The sequence below is a fragment of the Macaca thibetana genome, chromosome 9 (assembly GCF_024542745.1).
Source record: "Macaca thibetana thibetana isolate TM-01 chromosome 9, ASM2454274v1, whole genome shotgun sequence".
Lineage (NCBI taxonomy): Eukaryota > Metazoa > Chordata > Mammalia > Primates > Cercopithecidae > Macaca > Macaca thibetana.
Genome location: NC_065586.1, coordinates 96,277,738 through 96,294,910, shown reverse-complemented (window position 1 = coordinate 96,294,910; position 17,173 = coordinate 96,277,738). Strand labels below are relative to the sequence as shown.

Below are 17,173 nucleotides of genomic sequence, written 5' to 3'. Positions count from 1 at the left end.
AATATCAAGAGAGAGAAACCCCAAGTTCATTTGTAATTTTCTTTAGGAAAAATGAATGGCAGTGCCACAATTCTGTGGACAAAGTACACAAAGATAAGGGACTCAGAGGCAGAAGCAGTTTGTCTTCAAGTGTTATAGAGCAAGTCCCTCTAGGGGACAGTTGTTACTATTCCATTATTCGAGTGAGAACTCCTGGTTTGTGAGGGCTGGGGCTTTGATTTGTTGTTCATTTCTTTGTCAGCCCTTGGTGAGCCCCTGCAGAGGCCACTGAATTGGCATTTGATTTACTGTTTATTCTCTGAGCTATGGATGGGCTGGTTGCTGTTCTTTTAATTTTACTTAGTTTCACATGTTTTCCCTGAAATCTTCACAGTAAAATAGGTTGATTACAGTTGGGTAAATAGTATATCCCCTAATGTCGTTATGTTCTTTTTCTCTAAAGTATCTTTATGCATTCAGTATTGTTCCCATGAAGCTAATGGATGCAGCAGAACTGGTAAAACAGCCTCCGGATGTCACTGAAAACCCTTACAGAAAATCTGGGCAGGAAGCATCCATAGGAAAGCAAATTCCTGCCCCTGTGGTATGTTCTGATTGAGGGCTGGCATTTTCTGGGCAGGGTTGCCCATTACATGTGTTCTTTTCCTGGTTATAGTTTAGTACATAAGACAAGTTTAATCCTTAGAATCTAAATCTTTTTTTTTCCCCCTTGGGAAATCATGATGATGTTTAGAAAATCTTAGTAGATTTTAACTAAACTTAGTGTTTTTTATTGTAGTTTGGGGTTAACAGTTTCATAGATTAGGTCTTTCTTTGTCCAAACTGGATTCATACGTTTGGGGTTACAGTTTTATTTGTAAAGTCTTTGACTAAAGTTGATTATCGGTTCTTAGCTCTTTAGGCAAGGCCCTAGCAGTTTCATAGCAATGTAATTTTTGATTTTATGATGATTGCCAGTAGGAGCCAGTAGGAAAATAAGATTCACTCTGAAGAAATTCTCTTAAGAGCAGAGTTTTCTCAAATTAATTTTTTCCCCACTAAAGCAAGGAAGGTCAAGTTCTCTTACTAGCATGCACGGTCTGCTTTCTCAGACTTTTCTTTCTTTCCGAGCAACCTTCTCATCTCTCAATCAAGGCTGAATTAGGCTTATTTGACCTGTGAAATTGTATGACTACACTATGTCCCTGTTGAGAGAAAAAGGAAGAGTGAATTTGGGTGGGTTCATGTTGTTCTGTTTTAGGCAAGAATTACTTTATAATTTGCATTTTAACTTGTTTTTCCAAAGAGATGAATTTGGCAGTAGTTTGGGTAAGCATTGATGTGTGACTGAGAGTTCAGGCATCAGAATTGGGAAGATATTTTGCTTCCTTAGAGTATGCAGAAAGGACTGAGAAGAAAGAAAGATATGGCATGGCAGGAATGTTCCCTTGTATGTGAGTGGTTGGCTACTTATCTAAAGGTTGGTTGAATAATATTTAATCTTCTGCATTTGGCCATTCCAGGAAGAATCAGCCTGTCAGTTTTTCTTTGATTTAAATGAAAAGCAGGGAAGGAAGCGTTCATCCACAGGTAGAGATAGCAAATCTCCTCACCCAAAGCAACCTCGCAAACCTCGTAAGTACCTTTATTCCAGAGGTCTCCTCTGTGAACAGTAACTGTTATTTTGGCTTTTGTTTGGAAAGCAGCATTGCTAAGAGAGCCTCTTCTGGCAGGGGAAAATTGTGCAATGAGTCATTAGGACCAACAATAAAAATAAAATATAAACATGGCCTTGGCTGGGTGTGGTGACTGCACCATCTTACATTCCCACCAGCAGTGTATGAAGGTTTCTGCTTTTCCACATCCCTGTCAACATTTGTTATAGCAATAGCCAGTTTTACAAGATAGCTCTCTCTTTTCCTCTCTCATAAACAGGTATGGTTCTCCAAGGGTGATGCTTTTATATACTTCTTGGACTCTCTGTATTTTTAGCCCATCTACTTGAGAGAGATGAGTTCCTTTTGCTAATTACCATTTAAAGAGATTTTCTTTGTCCTGAAAAGGCAGTCTTCTGTTGCTTATATACCCATATTGGGATAAAAATCTTGATATTCTTGGCCAGGTGCGGTGGCTCACGCCTGTAATCCCAGCACTTTGGGAGGCTGAGCCAGGCGGATGACAAGTTCAGAATTTCGAGACCAGCCTGGCCAACATGGTGGAACTCCTTCTCTACTAAAAATACAAAAATTAGCCAGGTGTGGTGGCATGCGCCTGTAGTCCCAGCTACTTGGGAGGCTGAAGTGGGAGAATTGCTTGAACCCGGGAGGTGGAGGTTGCAGTGAGCCAAAACCATGCCATTGTACTGTAGCCTGGGTAACAGAGTGAGACTCCATCTCAAAAAAAAAAAAAAAAAAAAAAAAATTGATACTCTTTTTATAGCTTCAGATTCAGAAACTAGAGCTATATGAATTTTTATCTAGATTTATGTAATGCCGGAAACTGATTCACACTAAGTGTAATCCCAGCACTTTGATAGGCCAAACAGCTGGATCACTTGAGGCCAGGAGTTCGAGACCAGCCTGGCCAACATGGTGAAACCCTGTCTGTACTAAAAATACAAAAATTTAGCAGGGTGTGGTGGCACCCACCTGCAGTCCCAGCTCCTCGGGAGGCTGAGGCAGGAGAATCGCTTGAACCCAGGAGGTGGAGATTGCAGTGAGCCAAGATCACACCACTGCACTCCAGCCTGGGTGACAGAGCAAGGCCCTGTCTTAAAAAAATAAAATAAGACTGGCCTGACTTTTAGGCTGTTCTGAGGCGCTTCCTGCAAGAACTATGGGAAAAGCATCTTTCCTTTATGTCTGTAGAACATGATGAGGTAAAGAGCCTCCAAAACCAATATAGATTCATAAAAGAATGATCAAACTCAGAGGAAGGACTTTAAAGGTGTTTCATTGAGATTCTCTTTCTTCGTCTTTTTGTTTCATGGAAGAAGCTGACCTTAGGAGGGTAAATTTTCCAGGGTCATCGCTAATGGCGTAGTTGGGGCTATAATTAGGGCTCCTGACACCCTGTTCAGTGTTCTTTTGTTGTAGCCTGTTGCCAGTTATGTGCTACTTTAGTCAGTGTGTGATTTTGCACTTGTGGGTTACCTACCTGTGGATTGGTTACAAATTCGAATGGAAGTTTAATTTCATTGAAAATGTTCATAGGGGGTCATAGTGAGGAACACAGGCTCAGCCCATTGTGGCAGTGTTGTATACCAGTCTTTTCAGGATATAAAAATCAGATAAGGCTAAGTTCTGTGGGGTGATTATATGCTGTGCTTGGACCATAGTAACACCCGGCTTTCTTTTACATGAAGCTCAGCCTCCAGGACCCTGCTGGTTTTGCCTTGCTAGCCCTGAAGTGGAAAAGCATTTGGTGGTCAACATCGGCACACATGTGAGTTACTTCCTTGGACCTTTATAGAGAAGGAGATGCCTATTTGTTTTTTAGTAACTTTATTGAGGCATAATCTACATATAACATTTACCCATGTTTAAGTGTACGATTCAGTGATTTTCGTAAGGTTACTGAGTTATGCCACCATCACATAGTATAGTTTTAGAACATTTTTATCATGGCAGTAAGATCTCTTATGCCCATTTACAGTTAATCCCTGTTCCCAACTTTAGCCTCAGGCAGCAAGTAGTCTACTTACTATCTCCATAGTTTGCCTTTTTTGGACATTTCTTATAAATGGAATCATACAACATGTAGTCTTTTGTGTCTAGCTGTTTTTACTTAGCATCATATTCATGAGGGTCATCCATGTTGCAGCATGTATCAGTATTTCATTCCTTTTTATTGCCAAATCATATTCCAGTGTATAGATACACATTTTATCTATATCCGTTCATCAATTGATGGACATTTGGGTTGTTTCTACTTTACGGCTATTAGAAATAATGCTCCCATAAAATATCTGAATGCAAGTCTTTGTGTGAATATATGTTTTTATTTTGGATACACCTAGGAATGGATTTGCTAGGTTATATGGTAAATTTATGTTTAACTTTTTAAGAAACTGCTAAACTGTTTTCCAAAATGACTGCACCATCTTATATTCCCACCAGCAATGTATGAAGGCTTCTGCTTTTCCACATTCCTGCCAACATTTGTTATAGCAATAGCCAGTTTTACAAGATAGGTCTCTGTTTTCCTCTGTCATAAATAGGTATGGTTCTCCAAGGGTGATGCTTTTATATACTTCTTGGACTGTCTGTATTTTTTAGCCCATCTACTTGAGAGTGATGAGTTCCTTTTGCTAATTACCATTTAAAGTGATTTTCTTTGTCCTAAAAAGGCAGTCTTCTGATGCTTATGTACCCGTATTGGGTTAAAAATGTTGATACTCTTTATAGCTTCAGATTCAGAAGCTAGAGCTTTATGAATATATATATATTTTTTTGAGATGGAGTCTTGCTCTGTTGCCCAGGCTGGAGTGCAATGGCGCGATCTCAGCTCACTGCAGCCTCTGCGTCCCGGGTTCAAGTGATTCTCTTTCTTCGTCTTTATGTTTCACGGAAGAAGCTGACCTTAGGAGGGTAAATTTTCCAGGGTCATTGCTAATGGCATAGTTGGGGCTATAATTAGGGCTCCTGACACCCTGTTCAGTGTTCTTTTGTTGTAGCCTATTGCCAGTTATGTGCTACTTTAGTCAGTGTGTGATTTTGCACTTGCTTCCCAAGTAGCTGGGATTATAGGCACCTACCATCATGCCCGGCCAATTTTTGTATTTTTAGTAGAGACAGGGTTTCACCATGCTGGCCACGCTGGCCTCGAACTCCTGATCTCAGGTGATTTGCCCACCTCAGCTTCCCAAAGTGTTGGGATTACAGGCGTGAGCCGCCACACCCGGCCTATTAATTTTTATCTAGAATTATGTAATGCTGGAAACTGATTCACAGTAACTGATCACATCAAAGATAAAATTTCAGTTTTGCTTAGTAGTGGAGGGTGTAGCTTACTAATGACAGGAATACCCATATTCACACTCCTGGTGTGAGTACCTAGGAACCCAAGATGATGATAAGGTTGTTTGGTAAGTATTGAATCAGACTATGAGAACGGGATGGTCTTGAGTATGATTTTATTCAGGTGGTGGAAAGCTTGAATGTGTGTGTCTCATGGGAAAGTCATTCTACTTCACATTTCCCCAGATACTTTTGCTTGTGTAGGGCTGGATTAGATATTAAATAATACCCGTCTTCGACTCTCATTTCCCTGGGGGTTTTCTATAGACCATTGTTCTTTTTCATTCATTTAGAATGAAGAAAGCTTAATTTTTAACACTGTAGTCACTGATGACTGGAACTGGATGTTCCCCAGGATTCCTGAGGAAAATATTTACAAGCTGTTTTTGTTTTGTGACAGTTTTGGGAGGTGGGGCCTAATAAGTGGTGATTAGGTCATGAGGACTCTGCCCTCATGAATGGATTAATGTTATCACAAGAGTGGGTTATCATGAGAGTGGCTTTGTTAAAGTGAGTTCAGGTCCCCTTTTGCTCCTTTATTCTTACCCTTACTTGCCCTTCTGCCATGGGGTGATGCAGCACAAAGGCCATTGCCAGGTGTCAGTGCTATGCACTTGGACTTCCCAGTCTACAGAACCACAAGCCAAATAGATTGCTATTCATATAAATTATAGTCTGTGGTATTCTATTATAGCAACACAAGATGGACTAAGACAATTCCTTAAATGTATAGTGCTTCTGAAGACAGGTGCTGTCATCCATTTCTCATTGATTTGTTCTACTTTTGGTTTCCGGGATTGATCCTTTCAACTTATCCTAACAATCTGAGGACTCTTTTTTGTGTCTTCCTTCCTATAGACTGACTAGAGTTTCAATTTCATCTTGTACTTTAAGGCGGTTACTCTTCTGCCTGTGTTGTTTCCACCTGCAGAGTCTCAGTCTTTTACATTTTAAAAAATGTCTTGGCCGGGTGTGGTGGCTCACGCCTATAATCCCAGCACTTTGGGAAGCTGAGGCGGGTAGATCACGAGGTCAGGAGTTCATGACCAACCTGGCCAAGATGGTGAAACCCTGTATCCGGGCGTGGTGGCGGGTGCCTGTAATCCCAGCTACTCAGGAGGCTGAGGCAGAGAATTGCTTGAACCTGGGAGGCGGAGGTTGCAGGCCGAGATGGCACCACGGCACTTCAGCCTGGGGGACAGAGCGAGACTCTTGTCACAAAAACAAAAAAAAGTCTTAATTAGTGGCACACTCCTATCTCTAGGGGGAGCACTAATGGGGTCAAGGCCTGTAACTCAGCTGAGCCACAGAACCTATTGGATGACATCTTGGGTGGAATAAGAGCAAACTTGAGAAGCTCTAGCTTTTACAGCAGTGCCCTTTTTGGATGATCTCTTTTGCATCTTTTTTCCTTTTTGGATTAGTTTATGCCATTTTTCTCTCCCACACAATTTGTATAGTAAGGCAGGCTTTGAATTGCCTTCTGTTTGGGAAGCTTCTGTAGGTTCAAGATCACACGCAGGAGATAAGAGATTTGGAATGTGTGACATAGCTCAGTGCTGCTCTAGGCCTCAGTGAGAAGTGACTTTTCTTTTCCGTTCATCTTTCTGTTGTCCAGGTTATCTAACTCAGGGTGTGGGCCTGGGCAACAATCAAGGAAATCTGTTTTCTTCTCATCTAGGCCTGAAACTAGAGGGGAAAAAGGTCTTGTTTGTGGGCCAACCCAACATCCCAAGTAGGCCACATGAGTATTTCAGCCTCAAGTCTACACTGTCCTTAGGTAGAAACCGCTTACAAACCTGTAATGACCTTTGGGTGTCTGGGGAAGGGTTTGGGATCTCATCCCTGCAACTTTTCTTTTTGATTGCCTTTTTTTGTTTGTTAAATTTTTTCCCCCGGCTTTCTCTTTGCCGTGCCTTCCTCAAAGGTAGTACATAGAATTGTGCTGATGGTCCATAGCCACAGATTAGTTAAAAGGTGGAAGGGCTGCTGGCAGTCTAAAAAATTATTGCAAAATCAATGCATTTTATTTATGGGGAGAACCATTAGTTCAGGTCCTATTTATACATGGTTAGAGATAATTCTAGTATAGAACAGATTAGAAGGCGAGATTTTGAAAGAGAGAGGAGATTAGGCAAGTGTGAAACTTCACAAAAATTGCAAGTACAGGATTAGAGATGGTGCAGAGGAGCTATTTAGTTTAGACATCATTACCTAAAGAATGCGTATCATAATAGAAAAGCTGATATTTATGGCAGTGACCTTCTGACAAAAAAAGCTAGAAGACTCAGGCTTCTAGAGTAACCTTTTAAACAAATACAATATAAAGTGGTTATTATAAAAATTAAAAAAAAATTTTAGTGCCTATGAGGTTTTCATCAACTTTAGTCATCTGGAAAATTAACTTTGTCAACATGCCCGGTCCTCTCTGCCAAACAAGTCAAGGACAATCATGCGTTGGTATCTTTCCAATACATATCCTGTCATTCTATTGGACTTTCTTATTTAGATGAGAAATTATTCCCTCCTTCAGCCTTAACTTTGAGCCCACCACACTAAGAGTATACTTGGGATAAATTTTTTTTTTTCCCCCCCGAGACAGAGTCTTGCTCTGTCATCCAGGCTGGAGTGCAGCGGCACGATCTCGGCTCACTGTAACCTCCGTCTTCCAGGTTCAAGCAATTCACCTGCCTCAGCCTCCCAAGTAGCTGAGATTATAGGCGTGCACCACCATGCCCAGCTAAGTTTCGTATTTTTAGTAGAGATGGGGTTTCACCTTGTTGGCCAGGCTGGTCTTGAACTCCTGACCTCACGATCCACTCGCCTCGGCCTCCCAAAGTGCTGGGATTACAGGCATGAGCCAGTGCGCCCAGTCTGAATAATTGTTTTCTAACATATCTATGTTTGCCTATACTGCTACTCAATGGGCCCTTCTGTGCTCACTCATGGCATCTTCCCATCAGAGAATATCTGAGTGGTAGAACATTCTTGCATGTTTTGGTTTTTACAGAAATATTTTTAGTTACCATTAAAGGCTGACATCCATTGTTGGAAACCATTCTTTTCTGCCTCTTTGGATGCATCTGAGTTTGAAGTTTTACTTTCCTTCTACCCCATTAGGTTGTATGTTTGCTTTTGTTTTGTAGAGTTTAGTCAGCAGCTTAAGGCTTAGGAACATTAGATACTAAGCATGCCATCTTAGCCTTTTTTGTGAGCCCAAGGAGTATATTTGGGGGTGAGGGGTGGGAATGAAAGTTACTGGGGAGGCAGAAAGTGGTCATTTTCTTTTTGAGATGGAGTCTCACTCTGTCACCCAGGCTGGAGTATAGTGGCATGATCTTGGCTCACTGGAACCTCTGCCTCTTGGGTTCAAGCAGTTCTCCTGTCTCAGCCTCTCGAGTAGCTGGGACTGCAGGCACATGCCATCACAGGCCTGGCTAGTTTTTGTATTTTTAGTTAAAATGAGGTTTCACCATATTGATCAGCCTGGTCTGGAACTTCTGACCTCAGGTGGTCCACCTGCCTCGGCCTCTCAGAGTGTTGGGATTACAGGCGTGAGCCACTACCCCAGCCGCAAGTGGTCATTTTGAAATCAGAAGTTGTATCTTTTTGTGGTTGAAGGTGATAAAAACTGAAAAACTGTTTTCAAGTTTGGAGCCTGGGAGGGAAAACGCAGCGATTTGTTCTGGTCTCCCTCAGCTCAGTGTGTTTGAAGCCAAAAGCCTGTTTGTGTGCCTCTCCCAATTCATTTACTCCTAGTTCATTTGCTACTTGTATAGAAATTTTTTATGTCTAATTTGATTCTTTAGCGGATACTTGAGAACATTGTTGCTGCAATCTCTAAAATCAGAGTTTTTAAAGAAAGAATTTTTATTAATAACCTCAAGTACTTCTCCTACATCCTGAGACTCACTCTTTGTATAGGCTTTTCTCCCTGGAGAATCCTACATGCTGTATTGATGTCTCAATTCTGTGTGCTGCTTCTTCAGTGCTACCTCGCCCTGGCCAAAGGAGGCTTATCTGATGACCATGTCCTCATCCTGCCCATTGGACACTACCAGTCAGTGGTGGAGCTTTCAGCAGAGGTGGTAGAAGAGGTGGAGAAGTATAAGGCCACACTGAGACGGTTCTTTAAGAGTCGAGGGAAACGGTGTGTTGTATTTGAGAGAAATTATAAGAGCCATCACCTCCAGCTACAGGTAGGTGATCTGTTCATAGAAATGTGGAAGGGCACTATGGGGACCTTGATATTGGTAAATAAATATTTAAATAGGCTGGGCGAAGTGGCTCACGCATGTAATCCTAGCACTTTGGGAGGCCAAGGTGGTTGGATTGCCTGAGTTCAGGAGTTCGAGACCAGGCTGGGCAACATGGTGAAACCCCGTCTCTACTAAAAATACAAAAAAATTAGCTGGGCATGGTGGTGGGCGCCTGTAATGCCAGCTACTTCGGAGGCTGAGACAGGAGAATCGTTTGAACCTGGGAGGCGGAGGTTGCAGTGAGCCGAGATTGTGCCACTGCACTCCAGCCTGGGTGACAGAATGAGACTCCATCTTAAAAAAAAAAATTTAGGGCCGGGCGCGGTGGCTCAAGCCTGTAATCCCAGCACTTTGGGAGGCCGAGGCGGGTGGATCACGAGGTCAGGAGATCGAGACCATCCTGGCTAACATGGTGAAACCCCGTCTGTACTAAAAATACAAAAAACTAGCCGGGCGTGGTGGCGGGCGCCTGTAGTCCCAGCTACTCGGAGGCTGAGGCAGGAGAATGGCGTGAACCCGGGAGGCGGAGCTTGCAGTGAGCCGAGATCGCGCCACTGCACTCCAGCCTGGGTGACACAGCGCGAGACTCCATCTCAAAAAAAAAAAAAAAAAAAAAAAAAAAAAATTTAAATAATGTTTAGCTTTAATATTTAAAGTATTTAATATTTTTATATTAATATTTAAATAACGTTCATTTAAAAAGTTTTTAAAAAGTATCTGGTGGTAACCCAAGAGACTTCACAGGGAAGTGTGTGGTCAGTACATGTAAAGAGCATAGATAGTAAGTTCTTTGTTTAGAAAAGGAATGGGTAGTTGAGGAAGTTCCGAGGAAGTGCCAAAGAAGATGTGCGGCTTGTTGGATAAGAATTTAGAAGAAAGTGAGTATTTTGTGTGGAGGCCCAGCATGAGGGAAAACTTAGTGGCAGGAAATAGTCTCAAAGCCTACATGGGGCTAGCAGCTCAGAAAATCAGATTGTAGATCATTTGTAGTTGTGGTGGTTTTCTTTTTGGCACATTTGTTAAGTTTTCAAATGGGCCTAACTCTGCCACATATATAATATCGGAGATGGCAAAGGCTTGTGACAGAGATATCTCTCTTAAGCCTTTCCTGCATCAGAGAATGGCTCCCACATGTGGCAGGCTATCTCATAAGTTTAAGTCCTTACAGACCGGCTGACACAGGCTTGTCTGGCCTGAGGAGATTCTGTGCTGAGGGGTGTTTCTCTACTCCTGTGATGGATTTGCTACTTCTCAGAGACCGTGCAGGCACAACTTCTCTGGGACCTGCACAAAGAATTTCTCCTTTCTCCCCAACCCCCAGGTCATTCCTGTCCCAGTCAGCTGCTGTGCTACTGATGACATTAAAGATGCCTTCATTACCCAGGCCCAGGAGCAGCAGATAGAGCTGTTGGAAATCCCAGAGCACTCTGACATCAAGCAGGTGAAACGGGATGGTGATATTCAGGGAAGAGTAAAGATCTGTTTTTTCTGTTGTTGTTTCTTTGTGTTTTTGAGACAGAGTCTCGCTCTGTTGCCCAGGTTGGAGTGCAGTGGCACAATCTTGGCTCACTGCAACCTCCATCTTCCAGGTTCAAGTGATTCTCCCACCTCAGCCTCCCTAGTTGTTGGGACTACAGGCATGTGCCACCATAACGTGGCTAGTTTTTGTATTTTCAGTAGAGACGGGGTTTCACCATATTGGTCCGGCTGGTCTCGAACTCGTGACCTTGTGACCTGCCCGCCTCGGCCTCCCAAAGTGCTGGTGTTAGAGATATGAGCCACCCGTGCCCGGCAAGATCTGGTTTTTGACATGTTGAGCCTAAGGTGCTATCAAGGCATTCCAAAAATGTTGTTAAATAGGCAATGGGTCGGGCATGGTGGCTCACACCTGTAATCCAACATTTTGGGAGGCCAAGGCGGGAGGAGCACTTGAAGCCAGGAGTTCAATACCAGCCTGGGCAACAAAGTGAGACACCTTGTCTCTACAAAAAATTAAAAAATAAGCTGTGCATGGTGGCATGTGCCTGTAGTCTTAGCTACTCAGGAGGCTGAGAGTCAGGAGGATCACTTCAGCCTAGGAGTTGGAGGATGCAGTGAGGTATGATTGCACCACTGGACTTCAGCCTGGGCAACATAGCAAAACCCTGTCTCAAAAAAAAACAAAAAAAAACAAAAGAGGCAGTGGACAATTTGGAACTAGAGTACTGGGTATTGACTAGACTGGAGGTGAAGAGAGCATTACTCCAAAGTTTAGTGCTTTCCTGGGAAGAGCAAGAAATTAGAATTTCCTAAGGTAGGAACTTAGAAGGATGGATGCCACTGGGAGGATATTGGTAGTATCTTCCAGTTAGGCTTTTTAAGCCCTAGTTCCACTAAGTGGCTTGGGATCTGTAGCAACATACACATCTTTTTTCTTGTGCATTTAGACTGAATTCTTTGCCTAGAGATAAACAAGGATTATAGATTTTTAAAGCATTATTGGACATCCTCATACAACTCTGTTTATTTTAGATTGCACAGCCAGGAGCAGCATATTTTTATGTTGAACTTGACACAGGAGAAAAGCTTTTCCACAGAATTAAAAAGAATTTTCCTTTGCAGTTTGGAAGGTATGTTTTTCTTCTTTTCAATGTATTTTCACTAGACTTTGTATGAACAAAGTGGTGGGTACATGGGACAATTGATAAAAAGCTAAATTGTAAACAGTCCTTGCCCCAAAGGACCCATGGTCTTAGGGCAGATGTTTACATATATGACAGTAATGTAATGTAGAGTGTGAAGAGTACCATGACAGAGTTTTGGAGAATAATGTGCTGTAGAAATTCAGAAAAGGGACAGCTCATTTCTACTTGGTGAAAACCTTCATGAAAGTGGCAAAGTTAAACCTGAGAGTCATATTTACAGGGCAAAGATTGGGGTGAGGGCATTCTAGCCAGAAGTGCTAGGGAACTTTAATTGAGCACATACTCTGTGCCAAGAACTGTGCCAAGAACTTTACACATACATGACTCATTTAATCTTCACAGCTCTGTAAGGTAGGTACTGTCATCCCGATTTACCAGTGTGGAGAATGAGGCTCTAGAGTAGTGCCCAGTAGACTTTTCACAACGATGGAAATGCTCAAATACATGCACTGTCCAATACAGTAGTGACTAGCCACTTGTGGCCACTGAGTGCTGAAATGTGGCTAATGTGACTGAGGAACTAAATTTTTGATTTTATTTAAGTAATTAGAATTTAAATTTAAATAGCCATACCTGGCTTATGGTTACCCCACTGGATAGCAGGCTGTAGAGAGGTTAGGTAACTTGTCTGTAGTCACACAGTGGTAGGTTCAAATGCAGGCCTGTTGGACCTCAAAACTTAGGTCTTAACCTCAGTATTCTACAGTATGGTAAAGGCCTGGAGGAGGCTTCAGTTCCTTTCCTCGTATCAGGCAAAACATGACCGCAAAACCATAGAGGGAGTAACATAACTTAGGCAAAGATTGAAGATGGGAAGTTGCTGACAAGAAGATACGGTTTGAAGGGGAGTGGAAAGTGTGTAGAAGAGAGTATCTGATGCTGGTGTCTGTGATTTGCAGCTATTTCTTCTCCTCTAGTTAACAATGGGCTTTGAGTGAGCCTTGAACCTGTCTTGGACTAATTCAGAAAGCCTCCAAGAGACTGCCGCTTTAGATAAGTCCAGTAAATGTAGTTGTCTGCATTTTTCAGAAAGATAAATGGGAACAAGTGTGTTACGAGCTTTAGACATCTGACATGATTTTTTGTTGTTGCCTCAGCAACAGATGCAGTTATGAACATTGACAACATAAGCACATGATTGCAGATACACATAGGTGTATAAAGCACACAAAAAGGAGATTCTCTGAATGGTTTTGTGCTTATGATAGTTGTATTTTCAGTATTGAGTAATTATCAAGATACTAATTTATATAGCATTTTATAGTTAACAAAATATTTGAAATGGCATTTTTTTTCAGCTGTACAAGAAAGGTAGTTCTATTTTCTTTTTACATTTGAAATAGGCTCAAAGTTTGCCTATTGAAAAGAGCGTAGGTTCTTTGACTTCTAGAGCATTTGTGATTTGTTTCTAACTCTTCTATTTATTGTAACTTCAGAGTGGAAAATGAACCACATAAATGTGTAATAGAATTATTTCTAATATATCAAAATAAATAAAAATATAAAGCAATGGCAATTAGAAGGCAGCTTGTGTGTGTGTGTGTGTATGTAGTTATTCCTTAGTCCTAAGAACCAAGATAAGTTGTTTTGTTGATATTGGGCTTATGCTGCTGTTATGTGGGCCTGAGTCCCCTAGAAGGAGAGGCAGAGGAGTTTTAAATCAGAGTGGGTACGACTAGGCTCCTGACTCTGCAAACTCCATGTCTAGTTGAGGTGACAAAACTACAGTTTAAGGCAGGTTGTAATCACAGTTAATATGGTACTTTGTGTTATCTCTGTACCTCACAAAAACCCTGTATAGTGGGTATTCTTATTTGCATTTCATAGGTGAGGAAATCAAGACTCAGAGATGAAATCATCTGTCTGAATCATAGATAGCAAGCGGCAAAGCTGGAAATGGAATCCAGTCTCTGATCTTTCTCACACCAGGGCCTGCCCTTTTTCTACTATGTGGTGTTGCTTCTCTAAGTACCAATAATATAGTTCCGAGTTTTTTAAGAGAGGGAGAAGCAAGTGGGGTTTGAAGGATCAGGAAATAAATAGTACCTGAGCTGGTCATTTAAAATGGGTATGATTTGATCAATAGTATGCCAGAGATGGCACTCAGGGCAGGAGAGCAAAGTCAGATAAATCTGCATACTTTCCTTGGGTGATGTTGAGGAGAACTCAGGCTTTTAGTTTCCATTTTGACTTCTTTGTGCTCTTTCTGCAGGGAGGTCCTGGCCAGTGAAGCCATCCTTAATATTCCTGGTAAATCTGACTGGAGGCAGTGTCAGATCAGTAAGGAAGACGAGGAGACCCTGGCTCGCCGCTTCCAGAAAGACTTTGAGCCCTATGACTTTACTCTGGATGACTAAACAAAGGGAAGACCTTTTTATGAACTTCATAGGAAGTAGTAAAGCCTTTTTCTTTTTTTTTTTTTAATTAGAAGAATTTTTTTTGAGACAAGGTCTCGCTCTGTCACCCAAGCAGGACTGCAGTGGCGCAATTTTGGCTCACTGTAGCCTCAACCTCCTGGGCTCTAGAGTTCTTCCCACCTCAGCCTCCTGAGTAGCTGGGACCACCAGGCGCATGCTACCATGCCTGGCAAACTTTTTAAATTTTTGGGTAGAGGGTAGAGACGGGGGTCTCCCTGTGTTGCCCAGGCTGGTCTGTAATGCCTAGGCTTAAGGGATCCTTCGCCTTGGCTTCTTAACCTGCTGGGATTACAAGCATGAGCCACCATTCCTGGCCTAGAAGCATATTTTTAAAGAAACTACAATCTCCCATGGGGACTGTTTCCCTGCCTCTTTTGTGCAGTCCCATGGAACTTGCCTGCAGCAAGAGGCCTAAGATTGAATCTTTTTGGGGAAAAGTCATTCTAGGATGAAAATCCTATGTTAAGGCTGGGCGTGGTGGCTCACGCTTATAATCCCAGCACTTTGGGAGGCCGAGGCGGGCAGATCACAAGGTCAAGAGATGGAGACCATCCTGGCCAACATGGTGAAACCCTGTCTCTGCTAACAGTACAAAAATCAGCTGGGTGTGGTGGCTCGCACCTATAGTCCCAGCTACTCAGGAGGCTGAGGCAGGACAATTGCTTGAACCTGGGAGGTGGAGTTTGCAGTGAGCCAAGGTCGCACCACTGCACTCCAGCCTGGGTGACAGAGCGAGACTCTGTCCAAAAAAAAAAAAAAAATCCTATGTTAAAAGTCGCCAGGCACGGTGGCGTAATCCCAGGACTGTAATGCCTGTAATCCCAGGACTTTGGGAGGCCGAGGCAGGTGGATCACCTGAGGACTGGAGTTTGAGACCAGCTTGGCCAACATGGTGAAACCCCGTCTTTACTAAAACTACAAAAATTAGCTGGGTATGGGGCCAGGTGCTTGTAATCTCAGCCACTCGGGAGGCTGAGGCAGGAGAATGGCTTGAACCCGGGAGGTGGAGGTTGCTGTGAGCCGAGATTGCTCCATTGCACACCAGCCTAGGTGACAGCGAAACTCCATCTCAAAAATAAAAGAATAAAAGTATGTCTGTCATCCAGCTTCAAGTACAGCTTGTGTATATCAACATTTTCAAAAACCTTTAAACTACCAAATGAAATCCAGATGTTTTTCCATGGTTGAGAAGTGTCTTGTGTTCATGTTGCCTATGACCATTGAAATGAAGTAGTATGTGTAATTGGAGGGGCTAGAGCTTTAAGCCCAGCTGTTCCAGAATCACACAGGGCGGTTTCTCCCTGAGCAACCCAAAGTGGAGAAGGGATCCAAGGCTTTTGCTACTTTTCTCTTAAAGCATTCATCTTATTCATAGAGAAGAGCCCATTTAGTCCTTCAGATATTTAACTCTTATGTGCCAGGCATTTTTCTAAGCTCGAGGACCATAGTCTTGTCCCAGTATGGTCCCTGTTGTCCCAGAGATTACAGTTTAATGGGGAAGAGAAAGGACAGATTTAAAAAAAAAAAGGATAAATTCTGCTTTGGATATTGTTGTTTTATGTGCTTGATATATCTAATGTGTGTCTTTTGTGCTGGTGGGCAGTTCTAAACTCATTGGTACCTGGGTTGGTTACAGGGCTTTGGAGATCATCAAGGTATAGGCCATAGGTGAAATTAAGATAGGGTAAATACAGTCCTGAGCTGAAGATGATTGCCTAAGAAATATCAGTTTGTGTTTTGTTTTGTTTTTTTTTTGGAGACGGAGTCTCGCTCTGTTGCCCAGACTGGAGTGCAGTGGCCAGATCTCAGCTCACTGCAAGCTCCGCCTCCCGGGTTTACGCCATTCTCCTGCCTCAGCCTCCCGAGTAGCTGGGACTACAGGTGCCCACCACCACGCCTGGCTAATTTTTTGTATTTTTAGTAGAGACGGGGTTTCACCGTGTTAACCAGGATGGTCTTGATCGCCTGATCTTGTGATCCGCCTGTCTCGGCCTCCCAAAGTGCTGGGATTATAGGCTTGAGCCACCACGCCTGGCCAGAAATATCAGTATTTAAGGAGGGCTTGAAAATAGTGATCTAACATTTACATGGAGAAGGAGCAAAGAGAATACTACATAGTAGGAGCAAAAAGAAAAATATTTTTACCTTTATATTGGGCACTTACAGTCCAGACACTGTTTCATTTAATCTTCACAAAATCTCTGTGAGGTAGGTATTACCTCTATTTTACATGAAAAAGAATAAAAACTGAGACTCAGAAAATTGAAGATTGTGGAGCCTGGGGTCAACAGGCTTAGGCTTTTTAAAAATTTGAAAGCTGGTCGAGGTGGCTCACGCCTGTAATCACAGCACTTTGGGAGGCTGAGATCAGGAGTTGGAGAGCAGCTTAACCAACATGGTGAAACCCTGTCTCTACTAAAATAGAAAAAAATAGCCAGGCATGGTGGCACGCACCTGTAATGCCAGCTACTTGGGAGGCTGAGGCAGTAGAATTGCTTAAACCCGGGCAGTAGAGGTTGCAGTGAGCTGAGATCACGCCATTGCACTCCAGCCTGGGTGACAGGAGTGAAACTCTTGTCTCAACAACAAAAAACAACTCAAATTACTCATGGCCCTGGGAATGGGGGCATTTAAAAAGTTAACAAAGGTAACCAACCTGGTTTCCACAAAGATGGCCACTTCCGGGTCAGCCCAATCATCAGTATCCCTGGGTCCTCAGTATCCCTTCCTCTTTTGAGTGGGAATTATGAGATTACAGCCCCACCTATGGAAATTGAGCACACTAGCACTGGCCATGCTGTACATACGTCAAATGA

General features: G+C 42.7%; 1 protein-coding gene and 1 non-coding gene across 10 annotated transcripts in view; both read left to right on the top strand.

Annotated features, from left to right (window-relative positions):
• The window catches only part of CWF19L1 (CWF19 like cell cycle control factor 1), an 86,113-nt gene extending 70,570 nt beyond the window's left edge, over window positions 1–15,543 (top strand). For 7 of the 9 annotated variants that reach the window (XM_050805012.1, XM_050805011.1, XM_050805007.1 and 4 more), the window contains 7 exons: window positions 443–583; window positions 1,503–1,614; window positions 3,344–3,423; window positions 8,987–9,196; window positions 10,578–10,697; window positions 11,768–11,865; window positions 14,153–15,543. In XM_050805012.1, the coding sequence (XP_050660969.1) occupies window positions 443–583; window positions 1,503–1,614; window positions 3,344–3,423; window positions 8,987–9,196; window positions 10,578–10,697; window positions 11,768–11,865; window positions 14,153–14,297 (906 nt within the window). In that variant the 3' untranslated portion in view covers window positions 14,298–15,543. The remainder of the gene's footprint in view (window positions 1–442; window positions 584–1,502; window positions 1,615–3,343; window positions 3,424–8,986; window positions 9,197–10,577; window positions 10,698–11,767; window positions 11,866–14,152) is intronic. The other 2 variants (XM_050805009.1, XM_050805008.1) reach the window with 1 other exon arrangement.
• On the top strand, window positions 10,245–10,391 carry LOC126963492 (small nucleolar RNA SNORA12). The gene has a single exon (XR_007729121.1). It is a non-coding gene; the product is annotated as a small nucleolar RNA SNORA12 (small nucleolar RNA).
• Window positions 15,544–17,173: the final 1,630 nt, after the last annotated feature.